Source organism: Chrysemys picta, chromosome 23 (assembly GCF_011386835.1).
Source record: "Chrysemys picta bellii isolate R12L10 chromosome 23, ASM1138683v2, whole genome shotgun sequence".
Lineage (NCBI taxonomy): Eukaryota > Metazoa > Chordata > Testudines > Emydidae > Chrysemys > Chrysemys picta.
The window spans coordinates 14,733,575-14,760,581 of record NC_088813.1 but is presented as its reverse complement, the minus strand read 5'-3'; the positions used below and the strand labels follow the sequence as shown (position 1 = coordinate 14,760,581).

At 55.7% G+C, this 27,007-nt stretch overlaps 1 protein-coding gene across 4 annotated transcripts in view; it reads left to right on the top strand.

The window, feature by feature from the left end:
- Positions 1-3,143: 3,143 nt before the first annotated feature.
- KCNQ4 (potassium voltage-gated channel subfamily Q member 4) overlaps positions 3,144-27,007 on the top strand; it is a 76,330-nt gene continuing 52,466 nt past the window's right edge. For 2 of the 4 annotated variants that reach the window (XM_065576793.1, XM_024104256.3), the window contains exon 1: positions 3,356-4,252. In XM_065576793.1, the coding sequence (XP_065432865.1) occupies positions 3,957-4,252 (296 nt within the window). In that variant the 5' untranslated portion in view covers positions 3,356-3,956. Of the gene's footprint in view, positions 3,297-3,354; positions 4,253-27,007 lie in introns of those variants that run through there. The other 2 variants (XM_065576794.1, XM_065576792.1) reach the window with 2 other exon arrangements.

The window sequence follows — 27,007 nt, the reverse complement described above, 5'->3', positions numbered from 1 at the left end:
AACCTTGAGAAAAGAAGACCGAGGGGAGTCCTGATAAGTCTTTCAAATATGCGAAGGGCTGTTATAAAGAGGACGGTGATCAATTGTTCTCCGTGTCCCCTGAAAGTAGGACAAGAAGTAATTGGCTTTATCTTCAGCAAGGGACTTTTGCGTTAACTAGTAGGAAAAAAACCTTTCTAACTCTCAGCTCTGGGACAGGCTTCCAAGGGAGGTTGTGGAATCTCCGTCATTGGAGGATTTTAAGAACAGGTGGGACAAACCCCTGTCAGGGCTGTCTAGGTTTATTTGGTCCTGCCTCAGCGCCTCTTCAGGTCCCTTCCAGATTTCTATGAGTCTATGAATACACGAGGAGACTGGCTGGTTACCCATGAATTCTCCAGCCTACAGTAACTCTCTGCACTGGGATGCACCTGTCCAACTGTTAAATTTAACCTGGCCCATTGGTTCCTCCCCAAGCCTTAGGCAGTGAGACCCAGATCCACCAAGCTCCTTCCTTCCATTAATAGCAATGCAAGTTAGGAGCCTAAATACCTTCCTAGATCTGGGTTTCACCCCTTCTCCTGCCTTTCCTGGACGGGAAGAGATTCATTCTGCTTCACTCTCCATGTTGCAGCTTTCCCGAGTGTGCAAGCAGCTCGGGCGTGCGGGCAAATCCTTTGCGGGGAGACGTATTAGGTGGCAAATGAATTATCTAGTCATTTATTTATTGCACGGGTTTCCGAAGCACCCAACACATGCAGCGACGCTCCGTGGGGCCGGGCGCTTGGGCCAGGATCCTCAACCACCCTGATAAATAATTCACTAATCTAAGCCTTTAATTTTCACTCACGCTACTTCGCTTTCAGCAGCGTGGGCCCTGGGGTGCACTTGGGGAAACTGGCTTTGAAAATAAAACCAGCTTCTTTAACCCCTTGGAGAGGAAGTGCGGCTGGGGCAGGGGAGAGGCGCTAGGCCTGTGGCACATGCTGCTGACCCTCCCCTCCTCAGGTCACGTAGGGTAAATTGTTTAATTGCCCTGTGCCTCAGTTTCCCCATCTAACTCGGTGATCGTACCTGCCCCTCAGCGTCAGGGGACTGCGAGGCTTAGCTCATACAGATCCAAAGTGCTGGGAGATCTGCAGGTGAATGTTACGTTTAGAGGCTGCCCAGGAACTAAACCAATCAGAAATAAGCCGGGTGTGGCCGAGTGCTGGTCCTGGGGCACGTACACAGGGCCCTGGCCCCGCGGCTCAGCCCTTGAACTCTGAGACTGTCTGCGTTCAGGGCGCACATGACACGGGCCACATGGCTGCAGGAGGCAAACAGTGGTCGCTAGAAGCAGACACCGCCTAGATTTAATAGTGGGAGACCTGTAGGGCCGGGCAGGGACGGGGAGAGATTCTCAACAGTAGCCAGGAAGCATCCATCATCTCTCCTTCCCAGCTGGGGGAAAGCGGGGAAGTCTCTGTCCACTGCAATAAAAGACCCACAGCACGGGCGCGGCTGGCCCAGGTCAGCTGATTCAGGCTTGCGGGGTTTGGGTTGGGGGACTAGAAAACTGCAGGGTAGATATTGTGGCTCAGGCTAGAGCCTGGGCTCTGAAACCCAGGGATGGGGGGGTGGGTCTCAGCGCCTAGACTCCAGTCTGAGCCCCAACGTCTTCCCCTGCCATGTTTAGCACCATGAGCCCCCGTCAATTGACCCAGGCTCTGAGACTTGGTGCTGCGGTGGTTTTATTGCAGTGTCTTTGTATCTTCTGTTGATTAACAAACACACCCATAGGGATTGCCAGAATGCACCAGACCGTGGTCCCTCTAGGCCAGTTGCCTCTCTCAGAGAGTGGCCTCCACCAGCTGTGGCTGCAGAAGGTGTAAGGACATCAAGATAATTTGCTGCCCACAGATTGACACTTGAGCACCCGGCCTTTGCTTGGCCGGCCTGCCTGGTGAATCTGCCCACAGCACACACCAGGACTGGTTTACAACAGAGTCCAGATTATCCAAGATCCCTTTCAAACAAGCTGCAGCCATGTCTCCCTGCTCTGCTGATTCCCTGTTTATTGGGGGTCCCAGTTCTCCAAACGTAGCTGGTGCCCCCAGAGCCTGTGTGGAGCATTCAGACCCCGCGCTCCCTGCCTGGCTTGTCCCAGCTGGCCCTCAGAGATGCTGAAGTTAAACAATCACAGATGGCTGATGTCTGGGACCAGTGGCAGATGATGCATTCCCCAGAGCCCAGTGAGCCATCAGGGAGTCGGTTTCCTTCGGCTACAGGCGACGTGGGGTCTCTCTCTGGGAGTCGGATTAGAACAGGCTGCCCGAAAGGCAAAGTAAAACTTGGCCGAAAGCACCGTTATATGTAAGTTACCCCATGGTCCAGTGCGCGTATCTCCTCTGCTGGGCCTCATGCAGAGGACGGAGTCTATTCCAGCTCCCGGCCGTAGGACACAATCCTTTAGCTCCAGTGGAGAGCCTGATGCTTTTAGCTCCGGAGGTCCCCAGTGTCGGCCAGGATGGACCGTGTTTATGTTTTTCTAAGCCTTGCATGGCTCTGACATGGGTGCTCAGCTGGTTTCAGGGCTCAGGGCAAGTTGAGACCAGATCTTCTGCACTATCCCAACTCTTTCCAGCCAGCCTCGGTCTCGCTGGGAGGGAGCTGCCGGGATAGGACGGCGTTTGGCTTTCGGGGCAAGGTGGTGGAATTTAGTGGGTTTTGACCGAATTTCACTTTTTTTTTTCTTTTTCTTTTTTGAGAGAGTTTCTTGAACCTCAAAGAGAAGCCGGGTTAGTCCCTATCAGCAAAAACAACCAGGCGTCCCCGTGGCACCTTAGAGACTAACAAATGTATTTGGGCATCAGAATATGAAAAAGACTCCGTCCCAATGGCCAGATCAGAGCGTCCAGCCCCTTCTCTGACACTGGCCAGCACTTCCCAGGAAGATGCCCTAGATCTTAAAACGCTGGATTATAGACCAAGCTCTCCAGGGGAGGTTCCTTCCTGACCGCATGGAGTTTGCTTTGCGCCCTGAAGCATGAGGTTGTCTAACCCTGTTCATTCTTTACCTCCCCTCCGGGATCTGGCTGGAGGCCGCTCAGCCCCAGAAATGCCTGGCCCTTTACTGCGTAACAAGCTCACAGTGGTTTGGCTGTAGGATGGGGGGGAGGGGGGGAAACCACAGCGCTGGGCTGCGAGATGCCGCCGGAGAACTCCTACCGCAGGGTGATGTAGCTGGGCCCGGGTCGGGCAAGCCCCGGACAGGTGGGGGAAGCTGGGAAGCGCCTGAGAGCCCAGCGGGCGGAGTCCCCACCCCCTCCGGCCCAGTAAGTCGTTGGGAAAAGGCCGGGCTGCGGGCAGGGAGGGGCTGGGGGAGGAGAGAAAGGGCCCGGGAGGAGGAGAGGTGACATGTGAGTTTAAGCAAAAGGCAGGTGGAAAATCGAGCGGCATGGAGAGGGGCCGGGGAGCGCCCGGGGCTGGGAGGGCGGCGGCGGCGGCTCCGAGTCCTGCGCGATTCGCTGCGCTTTGACACTAACCAGCCCCCCAGTGCCATGTAAACTGCAACTCTTGGAAACTTCGGCTCCTCTCCAGGCTTCGGCGCAGGAGCCTCGGGACGCGTCCGCCCCCCGCCGCCGAGCCGGGGAGCTGGGGGGGGGGGTCTCCCCGCGGCTCGGGGAGGGAAGCTGCGTGTCCCCCTCCAACGACATCGAATGGGCTGAACCTGCGAGGCGTCCCGGGCTCCTTTCCCGGCCTCCTGCGGGGAGCGTACCGGACGGAGCCGGGCTCGGAGCCGGTCCAACTTGCAGGGGCGCGCGGTCCCCTCGCTGCCCGGGGCAGGCGCGCCAGGAAAGGGCCCCTTTGGGGAGCCAGGGGGCGCGCGGAGAGCTCCCCTCCCTCCGTCCCAGCCCGGGGCCCGGACTCGCCTGGAGCTCGGGCCATGCGGGGCCGTCCCGTCCCGGGGCCCCCCTCCGTGCCGTGAGCGCGCCATGGCCGGGCTGCAGCCGCCCGGCGAGGGGGACCTCTCCATGCTCTCGCCGCCCCCGGTCCCCGGCGACCCCCGGCGGGTGGAGTTCGTCGCCCTGACCGAGGTGCAGACGGAGAGGAACGAGCCGCCCGCGGGCAGCCCCCGGCGCCTGGGGCTGTTGGGGACCCCGCTGCCAGCGCCGCCCGGCGGGGCAGCCGCCCGCTCCGCCGCCCACAAGCGTTACCGGCGCCTGCAGAACAGTCTGTACAACGTGCTGGAGAGACCCCGCGGCTGGGCGTTCATCTACCACGCGTTCATGTGAGTCCGCCGGGCCCCCGCCCGCCCCCGCCCGGGGGGCGCCCATCCCCGTCCCCTCCAGCCTGACACCCAGCTACCCGCCTTCATGTGAGTCCGCCGGGCCCCCGCCCGCCCCCGCCCGGGGGGCGCCCATCCCCGTCCCCTCCAGCCTGACACCCAGCTACCCGCCTTCATGTGAGTCCGGGGGGCACCCATCCCTGTCCCCGCCCAGGGGCGCCCATCCCCGTCCCCTCCAGCCTGACACCCAGCTACCCGCCTTCATGTGAGTCCGGGGGGCCCCCGCCCGCCCCCGCCCGGGGGGCGCCCATCCCCGTCCCCTCCAGCCTGACACCCAGCTACCCTACCCGCCTTCATGTGAGTCCGGGGGGCGCCCGCCCGCCCCCGCCCGGGGGGCGCCCATCCCCGTCCCCTCCAGCCTGACACCCAGCTACCCGCCTTCATGTGAGTCCGCCGGGCCCCCGCCCGCCCCCGCCCGGGGGGCGCCCATCCCCGTCCCCTCCAGCCTGACACCCAGCTACCTGCCTGGGATGAGTTCCCATCTGTGGGCCCCCCAACCTGTCCTTGCCCCCTGACCCCTGGGTGCCTCCTGGCTGCCATTCCTTGGGGTGCCCCCAGCCTGACACCCACCCACCTTCATGTGGCCCTGTCTGACCCCTAGGTCCCCAACTGCCCACATCCCTGGGGTGGCAGGGTCCAACATGCGAGTGGGGTCCCAGCCTGACCCTTCAGGAAAACCCCAACCTCAGAGCCCCCCAGCCCTGCCCCCATCTACACACCTTAATCCCAGTACTGGGCCAGGCTTGCTCATCTATAGGGGTCCCATCAATTAGCCCCCCATCTCCATCCTGACCCCTATTCCCCGAAGGACCAGCCCACCAATCTAATCCCCAGGAGGTCCCTCATCCTCCTTCCCCAGGGGTCATGCATTTGTGTGGCTCCCGCATAACGCCGCGGTCCACACCCCACAACTACCAGGCTCTTGTCTGAGTTCTGGATAGGGGAGCATCCCTGGTCCCCATCCCAGTCCTCACTGCACCACTCCAGTCTCCACAGTGGTACCTGTCTCCCAATGCTGGTCCCATGGGGCTCCTTTTAGTCCCCAGTCCCAGGTTTCATCTCCACTCCTTTCCACCAGTCCCCCTGTTTCTCCTTGCCCACTTCCTTTCTCTCAGGGCTGATTCCTGCCCCGGCTTCTTTCCAGTCCTTCCTCTGCTCCACACCTCTTCCGCCAATGCCATCCTAACCCCAAAGTCCTTTCTTGATCCATTATCCACTAGCTTCTAGTCCTGATCCCCTTCCACCATTTCAGCCCACCTTTCACAATCAGTCTCTTCCTCCCAGATGCCTCTCTTGTCAATCTCCTTTCCACCTTAATCCCAACCCCCTCTAAAGAGTTCTGAACTACCAGCAGAACCTGCTGGGAGAGTCCCCAGGGGTCCAAGTTCCTCTGTCTTGTCCCCATGTGAATGTAAAGAATCCACACCTGCTTGCACACAGCTTCCAAACTCTTCCAAAGTTTGCACTAGTTTCCTATGAATTCAGTTCACACCTTTCAAATCCGGGTACATATTGTTAACAGCCTAGGCTACGTTCCACTCCATTGACTAGTGTGTTGCGTTTTCTACTAACATCTTATTTTGGGAGGAGGGGGGTTGGGTTACAAACTTCTGTGGCTTTAAAAAAAAAAGCGCTCCATTGTTTGAACAGATGAGGTGAGAATACCTCCCAGATCACTTCCTCTCAGTTTGTTTCTTTTTCAAATTTGAGATGGTAGTTTCTGCTTTGCATGACTTCAAATAAAAAGGTGGGGTTTTTTTAGTGTTAAACAACAATGTTGACAGTTTAGTAGCTTCAAGCCCTGGAATGGACCCAGAACATAAACACAGCTCGCTTTCTGGGTCTGCCTTCCCTAGATATCAATTGGGCCAAAGGTTCTGTTGCTGTCATGAACTATAGTGTAGCTGTGATAATCCAGGAAAGCAAATGGAACCCCTGGAAAAAAAAACACCTTTCCCAGCATGGTATTGTGGCCAAAGGGATATTGGTTGCTTAGTTTAGCTTGTTTCTGAAGAAACAAAAGATTTGTGTTAATCCCCCTTCGGACTTTGTCCCTAAAGTTTTCATTGACTATTTGGAATTTTAAAATTTAAAAACCAAAGCAGCTTAAACATAATAATAATAATTAATAAAGACCTAGAAATGGGATGAGTTGCCCTCCATTCTCACTTGGCGAGAAAACAAGAAATACCTTCATTTGTCTGACTATTTCTGTTTATTTTTCTTAAAATTCAAACCAAGGTTCTGTCTAGAAAGAACTCTTCCTTTCAGAAAGGCAGGAGCAGTGATGCCTTGGTTCTACAGGGATGGGCGCTAGAAAAACATAATAATCACGTAACGGATCTCTGGTGGGTGAGCTACCTGGTATGTACATGAGTCCGTTAATTTCATTAACAAACTCCCCTTCTCAGGGATGGCAAAGGGAAGACAGCGTCATTTATCAAACGGTGACTTAGAAGGAACGGACTTGTGTGTGCGTGCGCTGGGGAGACACGGAATGAAGAGTGATTGCGTTAGAGGACACCAGCTCAGCACTGGCTGTGACATAATTGGTTTTGTATAGAATGCAAGGCCTTAATGATCAGTGCGTACCAGTGCTGTGCAGGCATTTCTTGGTTCAGCAGAAAGGGTAATTATTGCAGAACGAAAGGGGGACCAGGAGGCCTCCGAACCTTGCGTCGCTGCAGCGTCAGGTGGTGTTAATTTGGGAGGAATGGGGCTTGGACACAGAAAATTAGCGAGTTGTCTTTCTGCCTAATTAGATAGCTTGTGATTTCTTTGTGCTTAAAACAGTTGCAATGGTGCTCTGGGTAAATAGGAGGTCCATAAATCAAAGAGCAGGTGTTCTGTGTCCCAGAGGCACATTTTTTCCTCTTTTAAGTGGGTTATTTCAGCCAGCGCGCTCTTACCGTATTTCTCTTTAGTTGTACAAAGGCAAAGGAAGAAAAGGCAGTAGGCAAACTCCCTGCCCTGATCCTAGAGTGCTAGCCCCCTTGGCAGAAGTGTTGGGAACCTCTTTGCGTAGGTAGAATGAATTAGGAACCAACCTCTTCCCCATGAAAGGGCCTTTCCGTCCTCTCCCTGTGTGGAACGCCATTGGAATTACGCAGATCGGAATCCGGGGCTAGATCTGTAAGGGTGACTCAAACACCAGTCATTGCAACGCCAACTCTACGTGCCTTGCTGCCAGGCGAGGGTCACCCGGTCTCCCTGTTCCATGCCAGGGGAGTGTTAAGTGCCTAAAAAAGGACCCACAAAAGTCAGTGGCTGAGTGGGGACCTGCCTAAGCTAGCCAAGAGGAAATGCCAAGGAGAGGGATAGAGCAGAAGCCAAAGGGAGTTAGGCATCGGGGCTGGAGGGAAGATGCCTCCATCTGTTTGGGATTTGCAGCCATGCTGGGCACCTACACCCTTTCTCCCCAGGGGGAGGGACTGGAGGGGTTACAGAAGGAGGAGGAGTTCCCCTTGCCACATTTAGCTCAGCAGTTCGAACACTCGCCCAGGAAGTGGAGCGACCCAGAATCAAATCCACCCCACCCCCAGCCTTGTGTGGAGCAGGGACTTGGCTATCCCACCTTCCAAGTGAGCGCCCCAGCCACTGGGCGTAAGGAGCTCTGGGGCAGGTCTCTCTCCATGCATAAACAGTCTATATTCCTTGGGCCAGAGAGAGATCTACTGTATATCCTGGTGACTGGATGCTCCACACCACACCACATCTCCTCCTCTCGCAGCTTGCACCGCCTCCTCCTTGCTCTCTGCAAGGTCCTATCTGCTGGGTGGCCACTGAAAATGTCTCTGGGGTCAGGCCCCACCGGTGAAATATGTCGGGCAATGCCGAGTGGGAGGATGCGGCTGGAGTCAGAGTGAGCTGGGTGTCAAGGTTTATGTGGCATTCCACATGCCCGGCGGCAGAAATGTAGTCACCCCGGGGACTTTACGGGGGGAGGGGGGGGCGAGTTTGATGTCTAAGGGGTGTAGGTGCCCATGGGGTTAGGCAGCAGCTGGGGGGAGGCTTTGAGGCTCCACATTTTGGGCTTGGGCGCCTGAAGAGGCATTTAGGTTCCTAATTCCCCTTGCGGATCTAGCCCTTGATCTGCAAAGCAAGAGAGCCGAAAAACGCCGCTGAGCGATGAACGTGTGCACAGAAGGGGAAGTGTGGTTAAGCGGTGAGAGTGCATGACTGGGTGGAAGCACGGCTAGATCCTCTTCTAGGTTGGCTCTGTGCAAGTTGCAGGGGAGCTGCATCTCTGTGCCACTGTTTTCCCCAGAAGCACAACCCGGGCGCTACCACCAGGGCCTGGAAGAGAGGGCAGCAGCCTACCTCATTCATCCCTGTAAAGGGTGTGGAACTCTTCGGCTGAATGGGGCACTACGGGGGCCGATTCTTACACCCCCTGGAAATCTGAGCGAAGTGTGTGAAGTGCAGAGTGCCTCAGACAGAGGATTCCGAGCCGCAAGTTTGCACATGTAAATAAATATCTATTTAGAGCCTTTCTGACGGCAGGTCCCTTCCTGTTTCGTTTTTCGCGATGCAAGGCGTATGAGGATTTCTCCCCCCGCCGTATTCTGATTTAAAGCTCACAGAGTCTGAATGTCTTAGGAGGGGCCGTAGATTCTCCGTGCTGCAGCATGAATGAGCTTCCAAAGCACCCGAAGGTTTGCTGAGGCAGTGTGGGCTAGTGGGTAGTGCAGCGGGGCTGGGGAGACCAGGATTCTAGTCCCAGGTCTAAGACTGACCTCCTGTATGAGCTAGGGTAAACCTGTGTCTCTCTCTCTCCCTTCCCCCCTTTGTCTGCTCTATTTAGATTGTCAGCACTTCGTGGCAGGGACTGTCTCTTGTGCTGTGTGTGTGAGTGGGAGAAGGGCTGGGGGATAATGACTACCTAGATCTGCTCTTAGTGGGGGGGTGTTGCGGCATTACTCTGCCCTTAGGAGAGAGTTGAGTGGGGAGAAGCTAGCCTGCTCCTCTGGCCTCCTCCGATAGCGGCGGAGTCCAATGCAGCCCCTTGGGATGCCCTTGGGGCTGTGTCCAGGTCTATCGCTGGATTCAGCCACAGGTGGGGCAAGCGGAAGCGCTGGGCTTGTCTCCTCTAGTCGCTATTGAAGGCCTACTGAGGCCTTGTGGGAAAACCCTGCTGAGCGGTCTCCAGGGAGATCACTCTGCTCCCAGAACAGTGCCAACGTCCTGAGCTGCGGTTGGCTTCATTTTATTTCATTTTTTCCTCCTTCCGCTTCTCTCTTAATTTGCTCCAGGTGTTTTCATGGAGGTGGAATGGGGAGAGCGGAGGGGAAGCTCCCAAAGATGCTCTTTATTCTGTGCCTGGCTAATTTTGGGTCGGGGGGACCCGTAGTTTGGCCTGTAGTGCCATTAACCCGCGTGGTGTCTCATGAGACCCAGCCAGGAGAGTTGAAGCTGCAGGAAACTTCTCCCAGACCAACCAGCGTTTGACCTGACCCATCCGCTGGATCTTCAGAAGCAGGAATGTTTCTAGCCAGGGTTTACGCGGTGCTTGAGCAGCGATTTGAACTCCCCTGGGGAAGCTTTGGCTAAATTGGCGTGTGGGTAGCAATTGGACTCTGGTCCCAAAGTGCCTGTCATCTCCCCGGGAGACCCGTCGTGATCGAACGCGATGAGAGAAAACGCCCCTGGATTTGAATCTGAGAAGAGGGAAAGGAAGTTGCTTGTTGCTGTGAGAATATCTCCAGGAAACGAGGAACTACATCAGACTGGGAATCGGGACACCTGCCTTCTGATCCCAGCTCTACCCGTGACCTTGGGCAAAGTCAGTTCCCTCCCCCCCTCCTCTGGCCTCAGTTTCCCCATCTTACAGATGGAAAGCATGGTATTTCCCTATGCTTTTTTTTTTAAAAGCGCACGGAGCTCTCTGGCTGGAAGAGCCTTGTGGAAGTGCTGAGTGTTATGCACCCACTGATGTGCCTGTGCTAACCACCGGTCCCGCTGCGCCATGCAGTTGGCTGTTCTCTCTGCAGACCCAGAGCACGTTCTTCAATCTGTACCATGCGCTCGATTCCTGTGGGAACAGGAGGAAGCACAGCAGGCAGCCACCGGTGCATCTGTGCTCTCCCTGCTCTGGCCCATTTCACAAGACAGCATTAACCAGGCACGAGGTGTATTGCAGCCTGTATAAGTCACCGCTGGCAGGTACCGCTGTGGGGGCCAAAGTAGTGGGGCTGGGTGTGGGGAATGGAAGACTGGAGTGGAGGGGGGTGAGCGGTTGAGCCGCATGATTGGGAGAGGACAGGAGGTGTTTGGCATCCGAGTGGGAGACCCCCGCCTCCCACACACACACACCACACGTAAAAATAGCACAAAGGGTAAGGCTGAGTGTCCAGGCTGCTGTATACCTGTCTATGCACATGTATGTGCTAAGCATGTCCGTGCTGTGCGTGCATCCCGTGCCTTTTGGCGTGTGGTTGTGTTTAGCTCTCGCTGCCAGAGCCCAAGCCACGCCGATTTAGTGCCGGGCCGTCACAAGCAACCAGGAGGTCACCACCGTGCTGCCCCATCTTGGTTTTGGGGAGCAGTGGGAACAGAACGTACCAACTGGGAACAGAACGTACCACTGGGAACAGAATGTATGAGTCAGAGCCTGTTAAGAGGGGAAAACAGTGGGTCTGATTTAAGCTAGCCTGGTGAGACGGCAGGATGGATTTGTCACTTGATAACAGGGCATCTGCATTCCCGGGGGAGATCAGACAGGAGCCGGCCTGCCATCTGTAACTCTTCTCGGGACCCTCAAAGTCATTCGCTGGGGTGGTTTTTTCTTTGTTTGTTTGTTTGTTGTTGGGGTTTTTTTTGTGTGTGCAAATGTTGGGCTAGAAACAGAGATCCTCCTGCGAGGAATTAATGGTGGCAGCTGGTGCGGAAGGGTTGGTAGCTGTGTATTACACAGGTTTTGCTGTGCTCTGAAAGAAGAAAGGGAAGGAGAATCTTGCTTTCAGAGAGTAATGAGAGTGGTGCACACACACACACACACACACACATACACACACACACACACACACACACACACGCCATCCAGGCCCTCCTTCTGCCCCACCCCCTCTAAAAATAACTCCAGTGGAACAAGACTATCCACTAGCACCCCTAGTACAGCGCTGCCAAGCAAGGCGCCGTACTAGGGGCGCTACCCACCTGCCCATCCCGATTCCCGTTAGGGCCTTGAGGACGGGCACGTTTAGACTTTGTCATGGAAGCTGGAGAACGAGCTCCCCGCTAGCTGGATCCTCCTCCTGCCACATCCCACGTGGGGTTCTGGAAGCCTTCAAACGAGACTCCGAGCTGCTGGAAGAGGGACTGCGTTCTCTCTCTGTCTTTGCTCATCTGCGCCACTTCCATGCCTATGCAATAGCTTCTGTTTCCCTGCCAGGCCTTGCTGGGAAGGATTAGTGCCAGGGGACTCCTGTCGAATGAGCTCGCAAAGGGGGGGTGGGGGGCAGAGTGTAGCGATCCACAATGAAACTCTCCAGGACACCGAGTTCAGGGTTTGCCCTGGACCTGTGCGTACAGGCAGCAAGGTCCCCACCATACCTGCCCCAGCAACGGCTAATGGTCTGTGGCTGTGTCAGTCGTAGGTAGGACCCCTGTTTGTGACCTTTACCGTGAGATGTGTTGTTGCGTCACAAACTTGGCCTCGAGACCGTGATGTGGAGTCAGGGAAAGGATTACACGCCCTGCCTTGGAAACTAGTTCTGTGCTGCTACCAGGTTTTTTTTCTTGTTGGCCGTCTTGTCTTCTAGATTGCAAGTTCTTCGGGGCAGGGACCGACTACCCTAGGTGTGTACAGCTCCTAGCCCCGACCCTGACTGTGACTAGAGTACAAAGAACTAATAACTAGCAAACCTGGCAAGATACCACTTTTCTTCTCAAGGGGGCTGGGGGAGGCAGTGGGACTGATGTCGAAGGCAGGGGATGCTCTTGTAGTGTGGGGCAGATCATGTCTCCAAAGCCCTGAATAATTGTGAATCCCGTTGATTAAGGTAGTGCCTCTGGGCCAGCCAGGAGCGGGGCACCCTGTGCTAGGTGCGGCACGTGCACCGAGCAGTAGGCAGTCTCTGCCCTGAATAGCTTGCAGTCTGAATCTGTACAATCCCGCCCCTCTTCACATATTGTTAGAGCTGGCCAGAAATCTGTGTGCAGGGTGAGGGGAGCGTAGTGTGTCTCTTTCTGCCCCTTTCTTCACCCCCCAACATTAACTGCAGTCTCCGGTCTCTCTTTTGGTGGACTTCTTTCTATAAATACCAGCGCCACTTGGCGATCGATACAGGAAGTTGACACGGCTTCACCCCAATGCTGCAGCTCTCCACGCTTTGGAGCGCTCTCTTGGGACGGTGGTTCTGAGTGCGCTCGCAGATCTGCCTAATCTCCGTGGCCCTCAAAGGGGAAACCTTAGACTGGAACTTAGAGAAACCCTAAAAGTTGTTCCGTGTCCCCCAGATATTTAAAATCCGAGAGCTGTGGGCTAAATCGGATCTCCACTCTCTGCTTAGGGGCTATGCTCAGATTGCATACACGGGTCTGGCGATGCCCTGGACAGGTGCATAGGTGCTGGGAGGTCTGGTTGCTCTCCCCATCTGCCCCAGCGTTGCAACGTGGTGCACAGCTGTATCTAGAATCACAACAGCTTGATAGGGTTTGCTGATGGGCTGGGATCTTAAGCATCAGAGCCTTCATTTTTGGGTGGATTTGGACGTGTTTTATGTTCAGGATGTTGAAGCCAGTAACTTAAAGGGTGCGATTAATTTAAGCTCTGTCTACCATGGTACTGACCCTATAAAATCTCCAGGAAGTTACTGTAGCGAGCACTCGGTGTAGACATGCGTTTTGCTACCTGGACTGTGCAGGCTGGTCCTGTCTGTCCTGCTTTTCATAATTGCATCGTCAAGATGGGGGAGTTAACGTCTCGCGTCGAAAGGGCAGCGCTGAGGCAAAGACAGTGACTTGCTCAGGCTCAGGGGGAGAGCTGAGGACAGACGCTCGGCTTGTGACATAGACCTGGGCGCTGTCATCTTGGAGGACTGTGGAAATAGGGTATTAAATGGAACTATACACTGTGGAATGAAATGCTCCCCGCTGTTAAAACCGGTTTAAGATCCCAAATCCAGGTCTCAAATATGAGTCTCTTTCCATTGGTAAACTGAGGATCTGGGCCATAGTCTCTGTAAATTGGGACAAAATTCCTTCTCTTGTCTGTATCTTGTTAGATGTATGTACAGCGCCTAGCACAGTGGGGCCCCAAACTTGGTTGAGGCTGTTTATATGTACTGAGGTTGCACCTAAGAGCTCCAGTATGGACTAGGGCCCCGCTGTGCTAGGCGCTGTACAACCACAGAACAAAAAGAGCCCCAAAGAGCTTACGATCTGAACGCTCCATTGCAGCTCTTAGTTGCTACTATCATTGAAATAAGAACCGGACTCTAAATGTATTTTGGGGGGGTGGGGAAAAACCGCCTGTAACTTTTCCGTTCCCACAACACCTCTCAGCAGCAGCTGCCACTGCACGCGCACACACACACACACACACACACACACACACACACACACACACACACACACACACACACACACACACGCCCTACCTCAGGGTGCTCACCGTCACTTTCCATATTCCTGCTCTGAAAGAACCGGGTTCCTACTAGCTTATATTAATGGTTATGAAACTGCCGGGCACTGAAAACTTGGCTCAGCAGAATTTGCTTTCCTAGAGGAGCGTTTCATTAGAAGAGCAATTTGACCAGGAGCAAATTACAGAAGATTGAACCAATAACAAAACAAAACCCCTTAAATTTATAATTCTCCCCCCACCCCCAGGCTCAGCTGCAGTCCGCGGACCTGTTCGCTTTGCTTCCCTTGTTAGTGCTGATTTGATGCATTTTACCTCCAGCCCTTCTTGTTAAAATCTCACCTGTGTGTCTGGAGTTCAGGACGCGATCAGAGGGAGAAGGCAAATGGGAACCTACTAGGGATTGTTTGTGCATCTCTTACGCTGCTTAACGAAAGCCTGGCACCCCAGAGAGCTGTTGCATCTGTGGGGCCCCGTCCTGTCTCCTTGCATGTGTACCTAGGAAGGGTTTTGAAAGTAATTCAGCTTCAACAAAGAAGATCAAGAATATGCAACAGAGCATTTCTCTCTCTCCCTTAGCTGGAGCCGCTGGGCAAGTCCAGTCTGGTGGTCGCCTCCAAGTCATGAGTCCAGAGTTCTAATCCTGATTCTGACACTGCCTTCCTGTGTGGCCCTTGGGAATCTCACATAGCCGCTCTGTGCCTCAGTTTCCCCAGCTATATTATGGGGGTAATATTGACCTGAAGGGGAATTAGCTGGATATGCCCTTGCTGGTGCAGGGCAGTTTTCACACATGCCCCCAGCCCGGTGAGGGATTCGCCCCTGGGTCTGGGGGAAGGCAGGGGTGGCTTACCCTGGAGTTTGACTCTGCAGCCACGGCTCCACAAGATGAGGCCACCTGGGAGATGCTCTGAATCAGAGACTTTGGCCATATACATCCTCACGGATCAGCCCCATCCAGCCCCATCCACTGTGCAGCTGCTAAGGTTGCAAACACCTTGTCCTACTACTGCCCCAACCCCCAGGTGGACTTTCCATCCCTGGGGGGGGCTCCACTTCTGTGTCCCCCATGGCAGAAGCTGCCAGGACCGGGGGATAAATCGAGGCCTGTGTCTGCCCAGCGCTTTGAAGATGAAGCCAGCTAGCAACGAGCGAAAGGTTTTTCTTAACTTTGCTGATTGGAACTTTTGCCTCTGCAACTCCTTGCACTGAAACGAAGAACCATTTCCCCTGTAGGCTGCAATTTCAGCCTGGCTGGGCATCAGGGCCGGCTCTGGCTTTTTTGCCGCCCCAGGCAAAAAAGCCTCCCGCCGCCCCCCGGCGGGGAGTGTGGCAGGGGAGGGCGCCGAGCCTGGCCGCGGCCCCGCTCTCCCCAACTGGCCGGAGCGCCGGGAGGAGGGCGCCGAGCCCGGCCGCGGCCCCGCTCTCCCCAACTGGCCGGAGCGCCGGGAGGAGGGCGGAGAGCCCGGCTGGGGCCCCGCTCTCCCCGGCCGGCCGGAGCGCCGGGGGGGAGGGCGGCGAGCCCGGCCGCGGCCCCGCTCTCCCCAGGTGAGTGCCGCCCCCCTCCAGGTGCCGCCTCAAGCACATGCTTGGAGGGCTGGTGCCTGGAGCCGGCCCTGCTGGGCATTGCCCAGAGCCAGCCCTAAACACCTTCCCATGTCGGTGGGAGAATTGTCTGTGCATGGGCCATGCTGATTCTCTTGGGGCCTGGTCTAGCCGGGTGTGAATCTACAGGGCTAGCCGGCTTCACAATCGTGTGTCTCTTGCAGGTACAGTATGTCCCTTTTTGGACCCTGGAACCGCTCAGGCAGCCTAGGTGAACATGGGGGATGAAACCAAGGCAGGCACCGATGTTACGTGTTTCTGATCCCTCCTAGCAAACGCTGTAACACACTGGCTGGGAACCAGGCTGCTGACAGCCGATATTTTCTGGTGGTTCTTTTTAGTATTATTCCCTTGCATCCTATTACTACAGAGACTTGCGCAGAGCAGCAGCCGATTTCCTCTGCCCCAGCGGCTCACTTTCCCATGCAAGCCAGGCACCAGGGGCTGAATTAGTTGGGGGGGGATGTGGATGGGGAATCTTGCCTCAGAGGCACCTCGAGTGAGATGCCAGCTGGGCAGTACGCACGCAGCACGAGCAACAGGCCTGGCGAGGCTGCTGCTGAAACGGGCAAAACGTGGCAAACAGCCAGTCAAGCCCCTTCAGAAACAGAGCGTTATCAAAGTGACCAAGCCAGTGTGTCTGTCGTAACGTGCGGCAGCCCTGTGTCCATCGCCACGAGGTAGCTCAGAGGAGGGACAGCCTTGGGGTTAACGCACTGGCCTGGGACTCAGGAGATCGGGGTTCTGCTATGGGCTCTCTGTGGGAGTCACTTAATCTCTCTGTGTCTCTATTTCCCCAGCGGGGAAATGGGGATAAAAGTACTTGTCTCTTTAGATTGCAAGCTCTCGGCGGCAGGGCCCGTCTCTCGCTGCATCTGCATCGCATAGCGCTGTGCAGCCCCTCGCACAGCTGGACCAGTAAGGGTTTGTCTACACTTCCCACTGAGCCCAGGTCTACGGGACCTGGACTTGGTGGTTCCGGGCCTGTGGTTGAGCGTCCACATTGCATGGCGAATCTGGATTTACAGTTGCTGGACTCTGGTCTTGCAGCCCTGCTAATGTGTCCACACCACACAGTCCTTCTCACTCGGGTCTGCGGTGTGACCTGGGGCCACTCTGCAAAATGACTGGGCTTGGACCCTCGTCAGAGTAGGACCCAGGTTCCGATCCCGTCTCCCTCCCCAGCAGGAGCCTAAGACCTGGGTCCTGAGTGCTGGCTGACCCGAGTCACACTGATTCGGGTGTGGTTGGAAGAGGGTTGGGCTCAATCCTGAGTCCGAGCCCGGGTTTAGCGTGCAATGGAGATGTACCCGCAGATGCTACCGTAACACTAATGAGAAGTCAGGCACTGCTGTTTTTTAATGATGCCGTCTGTGTGTTAGTCCCCCTATGGCTCCGCTAAATTGGCGCGGGACGTTGGCAAACAGATGGACTCTCCCTTCACTCGCTGCTGCCGTTCCGTACTGAAGACTCTCTCTTAAGCGAGCGAGCGGGGGATTAAACATGCATAAGCTCCAGCCACCACTTAATGCACAGGCACAGCGGCTCCACTGAACCAGGCCAATGCTTTTCTCGGGAGTGTATTTAATGGGACCGGCACACGCCCATTCAGCGTCTTTGGGCTGGTCCACACTAACCCCCCACTTCGAACTAAGATACACAACTTCAGCTACGTTATTCACGTAGCTGAAGTCGAACTATCTTAGTTCGAACTTACCGCGGGTCCACACGCGGCAGGCAGGCTCCCCCGTCGACTCTGCGTACTCCTCTCGCCGAGCAGGGGTACCGGCGTCGAAGACGAGCAGTTCCAGGATCGATCCCAGAAGATCGATTGCTTACCTCCGGGTCCGGAGGTATGTATAGACGTACCCTTTATTCCCCCGTTTTTAAATCTGATTTTGGGGGGAGGCATGGGGAACGGAAGAGGGAGAAAGCAGAGGGTTTGCCAGCCGCATTCCACCTGATTTAGCTCACTAACACTCATGGACAAACTAACTCTTGGCGCACTGTCTTTTATACGGTGCCTGGCCAATAGCACCGTCAGCCCCGACGCTCTCAAAGCACAGCACGTATGCAACAAATTCATCTCTGTAGTATCGGAGTGCTGGCTCCCACCTGTTAATGCGTTAGCCTCATCGCACTCCTGTGCAGCAGGGCTATTATCCCTAGACAGAAGGGAAACTGAGGCATAGAGCGACTACGTGACTTGCCCAAGATCATGCAGGAAGTCTGTGGCAGAGGAGGGACGTGAACCCAAGTCCTAGAGTAGTGACCTAACTGTTAGGCTGTCTTCCTCTTCATTAAGGCTCACTACCCCCTGTGAACATTGTCCCTAAGAAGCTGAGGAGCAGAGAGTTTACGGCCCCCTGGTTTGGGGTTACTCAGTGATTGGGTGCCCTCCCCCACCCTAGGGCCTGATTTCCGGAGGTCATCGGGGGTTGCTCAGTGCCTGTGAAAGTGAGACCCTACAGTTGCGGACCTAAGACCCCCCAAACCAGTGGCCACTCTTGCAGATCCTGGTCTGACGATTTGGCAAGCTCAGATGAGATGTTCGTGGCCTCCCGTGGGCCGGAGCCCAGGCCTCCTGACTCCGCAAGAACAGACCTTGAGGTTTTAAAAATCGCAGTGAGGCACTCATCTCCTCCCCCAGGAAGTGCATGCGCTCTGTCCCGGGGGCCTTGCTCTATAATGAATGGGCCGAGGGGAGCGAGAGCACCGGGAGTAAACGTGTGCCATGAAATATTTAGAGCGTCCTTCCTCAGATTGAGTTTCAGCAGTCCCTCTCCGCGCATTACCGTCAGGGTGCGTGGGCTGAGATGATGGATGGACTCTGCGGATTGGGGCTCTGCCACTGAAGGGTATGGACGGGGAGAAGGATGGGGCGTGGACTGGACGGCCTAGGGGAAGCCAGGAGTCTCCCCAGGAGATGATTTGTGTCAACAGGGACTCTGGTGGCGAGCAGGGGTTCCCATCTGATGGCAGGGCGTGGCCAATACGCCCTCTCTAGTGTCAGAGGCTGCGCACGCAGCTGCTATCACAGAGCCCAGCACAAGCACTGCACTTGCCTAAGTAGCCCCTGTGCTGCCTGCCCCGGCCCCACACCTTGGGTGGTCCCTCATAGCCGTGCCGGGAAGATGTGAAATGCCACTAGGTCAGAACGCTGCACTTGGTACATGCACGAGAGGTGCCGGGCAGGGCTTCTAGCTTCTTGCTCTGTAGAGAGAGGGGAGGTTGTTCCTGTTCACCAATTCCTGGGACTTAGGACTGCTGAGCTCTGCCACCGATTTGCTCCAAAACCTTGATCAAGTCACTTAATCTTCCCATGTTGTGGCATCCTCATCTGTAAAATGCGAGGCTACTGAGCTGATCAGGAGGCAGCTGGAGGGTTTGCCTAGTACTCTGGTATCCTTGGGAGGGAAAGCCGCTGGGTGCAGTCACGCTCTCTAGCGCGGGGAGGCAGACGGAGTTGTAGAGGTGGCTCTTTGGAGAGGCAGTGGGTGAGCCGACTGGCTGCCGGTTTGGTGTTTCATAGGCCGAAGGGATGTTACTGGTTATTTACGGCCGTGCCTGCTGGGCTGGCAGCCCCTAACCCTGGATCATTCTGCGGCTTCTTCCCACCTCTCCCGGGCTCCTGCGGTTTTGTAAGAAGAACCTGGGAAGTGGCAGCTTGAGGTTGGCACCTGCGTCTCTTGCATCATCTGGCAGAGACCACGTGGGACTGTTTCCATCCTCTGTAGCTCAAGCGTGTCTCTCTGTAACGGGCCACCTGGCATCCACCGGCCCAGGAGTGTGGGCATTGGGTCCTCTCCAGAGCCGCTCATTCCTGCAAGAGAAGGGGGTCTTTTAAAAAGCCCTCTCAAATGGCCTGATCCCACACTACTTGCCCAGACACAATTCCCACCGACTTAACTGCCTCCATCATTGGCTGGGCAGTTTTTCCAGGGCAAGGATAGGCCCAAAGTGTATTTAAAAGGAGTACTCAGCCAAGTGTGGTTTCCATGTGCCGGGGGTGGGTCCGTGACAGAGCACTGGGTGTTTGGAGAATGTAAAGAAACTCTTGCCTGATAGCAGACACGTCCCAGAGAATCCAAGCAGCTGGAGACGGTGTTTTGAAGAGGTTTTTAAGACTAGGTTGGACAAGCCCCTGCCTTAGCATGGGAGGGGCTGGACTAGATGACCTCTCGCGGTCCCTTCCCGTCCTACACTTCTGTGATTCAGTGAGGGTCACTTACAGGGCAGCTCAGCTCCCAGGTGGTGGATTTGTCTTGCATTGTGAGTGGCAGAGACCCGTCCCTGAGCCACCCCCCACGCCCCTCCATACGGCGGGTAGGAGCCGTGGCAGTTTCACTTCAAGGGGGCTTGTGCTGACCCTCGTCTTTGTGTGTTTCACTCACATTTTAAAAAATAGGTTTTGTTTGTTTCATTTGGAGTCTGAATGAACCAAAGGTCAAAACTTAGCCCCCAGCCTTCTTTGTTTAAAAAATCCAGTTTCCACCCAAACCCACAGATCAGGGCACCTGTCTCTCTGTCCAAACTCGGCCGTGGTTTGCACACCCCTCACTAAACTGGCCCCAGATTTCAGCTTGATTATAATCACCCCGCCAAATTGGGTGGTTCTCCAGGATCCCTCTCTGGCATTTCGATTCTCTGGTGGTGGTCGTTATGAGAACAGACTGACAGCTTCCCAATCCAAGCCTCCCTGAGCCAGGCTGCCATCCTGTGACACTCTGTCCTGGCAGGTCAGTGGCCTTGAGAAAGGGATGGGGTGACGGGGACCCTACCACGAGGTAGGGAGTGGTGGGGATGCTGGTGGAAGGGAGAGAGCTTTCCAGCTCTGCTTTCCAGTCCCAGGGGGCTGGTGGGAGAGACGGATGCAGAGCGGGGAGGTGATTTGGGATCGGATGGTTGTCATTGGGAGTGTCTCTGAAAGCCTCTCATGCCCAATACCCGTCTTTCTTGCTCACAGGAACTCTGCCAGGAAAGGTTCCCATTACAGCTGGCCGGTGTCCCGTCAATCCCCTGCCTATCAAATGGCCGGGATGCTTTGGGTGCAATAGTCCCTCTCTCAGGCATCCAGTCTCACAGGAGCCTTTTACCGTTGCTTTGTTCCCTAGCCGTTGGCCCCAGATCTCAGCTCTTCTCTCCAAGGGTCTGTGGCCAGGAGCAGCAGCAGCCTCTCTGCCTGGGTAGAAATATCCTACAAGTACCTTGGTTTTGCATTTCTCTGGAGCCTTGTGCCCAAGCAGCTCAAATCTGCCCTTTGAGATGCTCTGGGGATCGGTTACAGTTTCTCAGAGTGTCTGCACAGTGAGAAACCCTCTGAGTCTCAGAGCCCAGGCCAGCTGCCTTGGCCTCACGCTACAGGGCTAAAAACAGCCTTGGAGATGTTCCGGATCGGACTGGAGCCTGGGCTCTGAGCCCCTCCCCGCCGCTCCGGGTTTCAGAGCTCGATCAGAACACCTACACCGCTGTTTTTAGCCCCGGAGCATCAGCCTGAGTCAGCTGACCTGGGCTCCGAGCCTTGCTGCCCTGGGTGGTTTTTGCTGGGTCGACGTACCTTCGGTAACCTTCTCTGTGCCTCACTCACCCCATCTGTGAAATAGAGAGAAGTGTACTGACCCACATTTGAGCGTCGGGGCTGCAGCCACCTCTGGGGTGGAAGTTGACAGCCGTTTAACAGCCACAAAACACTACCCAACAATTCCGGCCGGGAAGTGAAGAGGAACAACTTATCCATTTGACAGTTCAGGGGGATTTTAGGAAGGCAGAATATAATGATCTGCTTGGAGTTTGCCCCCCCCCCCCCACACACCCCTCCTTAGGATCTTGGAGTGAAAAATATTACGGGGAAGGAACAACAACAAAAAAGGCCAATACTGCAGTTTCCCAGGCCTGACGCATTGCCACCAATGCGTAAAATTAAGTGACTAAGCCACAAAGTGAAACAGTGGATTGATTTCCCCCCCCCCCCCCCCCGCCCTTCTGCTGCTAGATTCCACTCTCCACACCCAGCCTTTGCTAAGCTCCACTGCAGCCAGCTACCTCTCGCCTGAAACCCCCCAGGGCTCACCTCCCCCCCCCCCCCCCCCATGTGCAACAGGTGCCCCGACTGGCATTGCTCTTGCAGGGCAAAGAGAACACTGCAGTTTACAACGGCGGCGGGGGGGGGGAGATCTCCCATTTGATTCCCCCCTACCATTCCCAGCAGAGGCTTGGCGCTTAGGTACACTTAGAGTTATATTTTAGTGCTAAGCCGAGATCCCCTGGGACCGAGTGCAAGGAAAATGGCTGAGTCAGCACAAGGACTCTGCTTTCTCTCGCTTCCTGTTCTTCTGTAATTGGGTCCCTCTGTGTTGAGGTCTGGATTGTTCAGAAGGCGGCTGGACCCCGAGGGCAGCCTTTTGCCTCTAGGTCACCAGTTCAAATCCAGCCCAGGTTGGCAGTGAGATCGGGCTGCATCTAATGGGAGCTCGCTGGCTCTCAGACCCGCCAGATCGTAGCCTTCCATGCCAGAACCATTCCGAGGTACACCCTTTCCCTGCACCTCAGACGCTTCGTTAGCCAATTAACCCAACTGCCTTTCTGAAAGGCTCCAGGCATCTCCCTCAGCCTTGTTCTCCGTTCTCACGCTCGCCAGCCTTTCAGAAACTGCAGCCTCTCAGCCTTTGAATGCAGCTGCCTCGCGGATCGTTTTACTCCCGAATCCTCCATCCCGACGGTGCCGGCGTTTTGGCAGCGTTCTTGTGCCCATTCCCTAGGACAAAGGGAACGTTAGGTCTCTCTGCTCCATCCTTTCCCCGTGCACAGGCTTGGGGTGGGGGGAGAGATTTAACAGGGGGCGGCGGGGGGGCAGGTTAGGGTTTGAGACACAGCAGCAGAGCTGCATGGGGACAGAGGATGTTGCGGCTTCAAATGAAGGTGTGTTAGCAGGACTGGAACAGCAGCAGGTCAAGATTGATGTGTGTGGGTAGAATTTTGGGTATGCAGTTTGCCAAGCGTGTTCCTGCTCTGTGGCATATTCCCCCCCCAATTAAGAGGAAAGGGCGGTGGGAAATGGCCACACTACCGGCTCCTTTCTGCCCCCACCAAACCCTGCTTCTAAGTGGCTGTCCTCTCAGACCAGTCTGTCACTGGTTCTCCCGGGCCCAGCCTCACCTGGGTAACTTCGTTTGCAAGAGCCCTCTGCAATGTTACTTTTCCCCAGGGATCACTTTGTCCACTGGGCACAGGCCAGGGAAGGCGAGATGTCGCTTTATCCCGGAGCAGGCCAGAATCCCAGAGGTGCCAAGATAGCGTAAGGTTACATATTGCCCTTCCTGGCCAGTGCCTTTTCTGCTATCCTGCCTGAGAGGAGCAGCAAGGTCTGCTCCTCTGTCTACAGGCCACAGCCCGAGCTCCTCCCCACTGGAGCCCCCAGGGAATCTGGCTACGTCCCTCTGGATTTGGGTCTGCAGTTCTATGCAATTGAACAGAACCCCGCCTCAGAGGCACAGCCACGACTCCCGGTCCCGGCTTGGGCTGGTTCTGTGCCAGCCCCCCGGAGCGAAAGGCTCTATATCCCGTTACGGCCATTGCAAAAAGCAACCCGTCCCCACGGTGGCCGGTCACCATCCCAGGATGGAAGCAGAAGGACACTAGGCGGCACCCTCAGATCCAAGCACTAACCCCCTGCGCTTTCCCTCTCAAGACGCCCTGGCGTTGATTGCCTGGCGGAGCACGAGGCCTGCTTACGCTCACCCTATTTTTATGTATTTTCCTTGGCAGGTTTGGGCCGGCTTGGGAGGAGAGCGGGGCTCTCGCTGCACTGAGCGATGCAGCTGTCTCTGCGCGTCAGGCTCGGGTCCTTTGTTTCTGGGAAGGAGCCTGATTCTTACGGTGCCAAGGGCTTTTCTCCCGGGCAATCCAGGGAGCTGCTAGCAGCCCCATCTCTGCTGCTGCCCCCCCCCCCCCCCCCCCCGCCGCTGCTGGGTCTTGCCCTGCCTGGAAAGCACCTGCCTCTATGCAGAGCTATTGAAATAAAGGCTGGCGAAAGCAGGTCGGGGAAGAGAGCGAGCCAGTTACTGCGAGAGACACCTGCGCTCCTCCGCAGCTCATAGGGTGGCCTCCCCCACTCGCACGTGGGGACGTGCTCCGCCTCGTGCATTGGAAGTGGGAGCAAAACCTGCTCCTCCTAGGGGCTGGGAAGTAGAACCGGGGGATGAACTTTTCCTCACTCGGCACCAGCTAGAGCAGTGATGGCCCCAGCTCCTTGCAGATCCAGCCAACTGTCCACGGAGCTTTGCCAGGGAACGTCTCCTCCCCCCTCACCCCCCCAACTCCGGCTCTCAGTGATCCTTCTCCAGCTAGTGGAGACGGGCGTCACGAGTAAAGCGGGGGGGTTGGCTGCGCACTGTGGCAGTGAGTCATGGACAACACCTGTCAGGATCCAGCCAGGCATCCCTCCCCTACTGTAGGATGGTTGCTAAGGTCTCATCCTGTCTAATCTTAAATGTCCCAAGCGATGGGGCTTTCCCTGCTTCCTTGGAGCCAGTCTCAGGAATGATGGGTTGAGTTGCCCCAGCCGAGCCCGGGGCTGGACCGCTCAGTCCTCCGGCCGGTTAACGGGCCCAGCTGGGCTGCTGCAGAATCTCCTGAGTGCAGCTCACTGGCTACTCAGGGCTTTTGCCCACAGCTGCGTGCTCTCCTGGGCCTGCCTCTTGCCTGGCCTGGCTTTTGACTCTAGCTCTGACCCTTGGCAGGTCTCCCAGTTCCTGGCTCGGACTCCCCGCTCCTGGTTTTAAGCACCAGAGCAGACTGGCCACCGCCCAGTCCCTGACAACTGTTCTATAGCTTAGTGCAGTTCCCAGCGGAGAAGCTTTCCCTGGCGTTGCTCCTAAGTGTTCACTGCTTTGGTTTCATCTTTGATGCCTGCGTCCTTGGGTGTCGTGAGCATTAGAAATACTTTGGATCCACTCCTAGTATTACTGGTATGTGCTTCTCTTTCATCACGGTAGCGGCTGGAGGCCTCAACCTAAATCAAGGCCTCGTTGTGCTAGGGGCTGTATAAACCCATAGTGAGAGACGTTGCCCTGAAGAGGTTGCAGTCTAAGGAGAAGACAGTGCGGGTGGTGGCATGGCAGTAAAGCTATTTTAAGTCAGTGTGTTGGAAAGTTACAGGAGGTTTAGCAACTGCCAGCTAGGAATTCTGCTAACCAGCCAGCGAAAAGACCAGCTTCTGATCTCTGTTACGTAGTGGTAAATCCATCGAAGTCGGTGGAGTTAATCCAGGTTTGCTCTTGGAACGGAGAGCAAAATGTAGCCCCAGAAGTTCTTGCTGACGCTGAGTTTAATGTATTAACTTACTTTGGTGTGTGTGTCTCTCTCTGTTTGGACCCATCCCGCCTGTATCTATTTGGACACCAGGATGGACCCTGACCAGCGTACTTGACTTTAAACATGACTGCCCATGCCTGAACTGAATGCTAAGTCATGTTTAATGTCCTGTAAGTAACCATGACTCCCTCTGGGCCATGTTCCAACATGATATCACTCTGCAGCCTGGACAAGCCCTGCAAAGTAGCAAGGATTCTGAGATGCTTCTGGGTGTCTTTTGCAATAGCTTCTATTCAAACCTTCCTCAAACTCGAGGCTCTAAGGCTTTCCAGGCCCGGAGAGAGGTCTAGGGAGGATGGGAATGGAGAAGACCCCCTGAAAGACCCCCTCTACATCCTTTTCTAGGTCCGTACTAATGCGATTAGTATGCACCTTGCCTGGTGTGCTGGAGCTTTTAGCAATTGTGTAGGGGTATGTAGCTATGAGTGAACTGGTGATGGGCCAGGGCGTCTGGACTCCTGGGTTCTACAAGGGCCTCTGCCACTGGCTTGCTGTTTGACCTTGGGGAGATGGTTTTGTGTTTTCGCTCCCCTCTTTCTTTAAGATAGAGGATAAGGATACTGGCCTTCCTTTGGAGAGTACTTTGAGCTCTGTGGCTGGGAAGATTTACAGATATCTCAAGCACTGTTGGGTGCAGTGGGCCGGATTCCGTGTGTCCACAATAACGCTGCGGACGCCGCTGGAGTTGGGCCAGGTTTGCCCGGGGAAGCTAGGAGTGGAATTTCTCTCCAGCGATTCCATTCCTCAGTAGGCCATAAGAACATAAGAACGGCCGTACCGGGTCAGACCAAAGGTCCATCTAGCCCAGTGTCCTGTCGGCCGACAGTGGCCAATGCCAGTTGCCCCAGAGGGAGTGGACCAACAGGCAATGATCGAGTGATCTCTCTCCTGCCATCCATCTCCACCCTCTGACAAACAGAGGCTAGGGACACCATTCCTTACCCATCCTGGCTAATAGCCGTTAATGGACTTAACCTCCATGAATTTATCCAGTTCTCTTTTAAACCCTGTTATAGTCCTAGCCTTCACAACCTCCTCCGGCAAGGAGTTCCACAAGCTGACTGTGCGCTGCGTGAAGAAGAACTTCCTTGCAGTGAGCCTGCAAGCGCAGCATCCGTCAGAGCCTCTGCTTTGCATATCTCGCTGCCTGCGAAGGAGGGCTGGGTTTGTTTGGCGATATTAGCAGATGAGACGATAAAATAAACACCAGAGCGGGCTCAGGGCCACAGCAGGTGCAAGGAAGCAACAGCTGCCCTGGGGCCGGAGGAGGGAGAGCAGAGGGCTGAGGCCCAGTTTCATCCGATGGCCAATTCTCCCTGTAACCAGGGGCCATGATCCTGAGCCTCCAGCTGTGCATTCAGGGCTTGATCCTGCGAAGCACGGCACGCTCTGGCCCCGATCCTGCAGAGCATGCCTGTAGCTCCAGTGACGGTGACCGACCCTCTCTCTGCGCTGTGCACTGATCTCAGCAGCTCCACGGTCTGGGGAAGCAGGTGGTGGGTTTGATCTGGGTGAGGGTCCCTGGATTGGCATGAACTCAAAGCAAAACTCGCTCCAGCCTCGGGACTCTTGCATCCAAACTGCAGTGAAACCCGAACCTCACAAGCCCCATAAACTGGTCAGGGCAGGTCCCCGCCTTATTTAACAGCTCCCGGACCCTCCTGATGCGGCGGGACGTGAGCTGAGCAAACCCCAGGACCAGGACTGTTTGGCGAGGCTGAAGAGCAGCTTAGAGGGAGAGTAAAAGGAGAGAGATGCGATCGCCGTCGGCTTTGATTCAGAGCTGGGCATGGAGGCCTGAGCTGGGGTGTCTCCCAGCTCCCGGTGCGTTGCATGCTGGGAGTTCTGTATCGGGTTTCCGCAGGTGTGACGTTGTTGTTTTTAACCAGTGCTTGTGGCTAAGGTGGGCAGCCTCCCACCGCGTGCTGGCTGAGGGTTCTCACTGCTCCTTGGCATTGCACTTCGCCAGCAGTCCGGTCTGTGCACGCCAGGCCCTTCTGGGGGATACTAGGCTCTACTACTCAGCTGGGAAGAGATTTCTCTCTCTGCTCAGCAACCGAAGAGCTGTCCCTGGCAGCGTGGCACAGGGGCGCAATGCAGCGTGCATAGGGCTGTCTCTACCCCCACAGGCTGCGAAG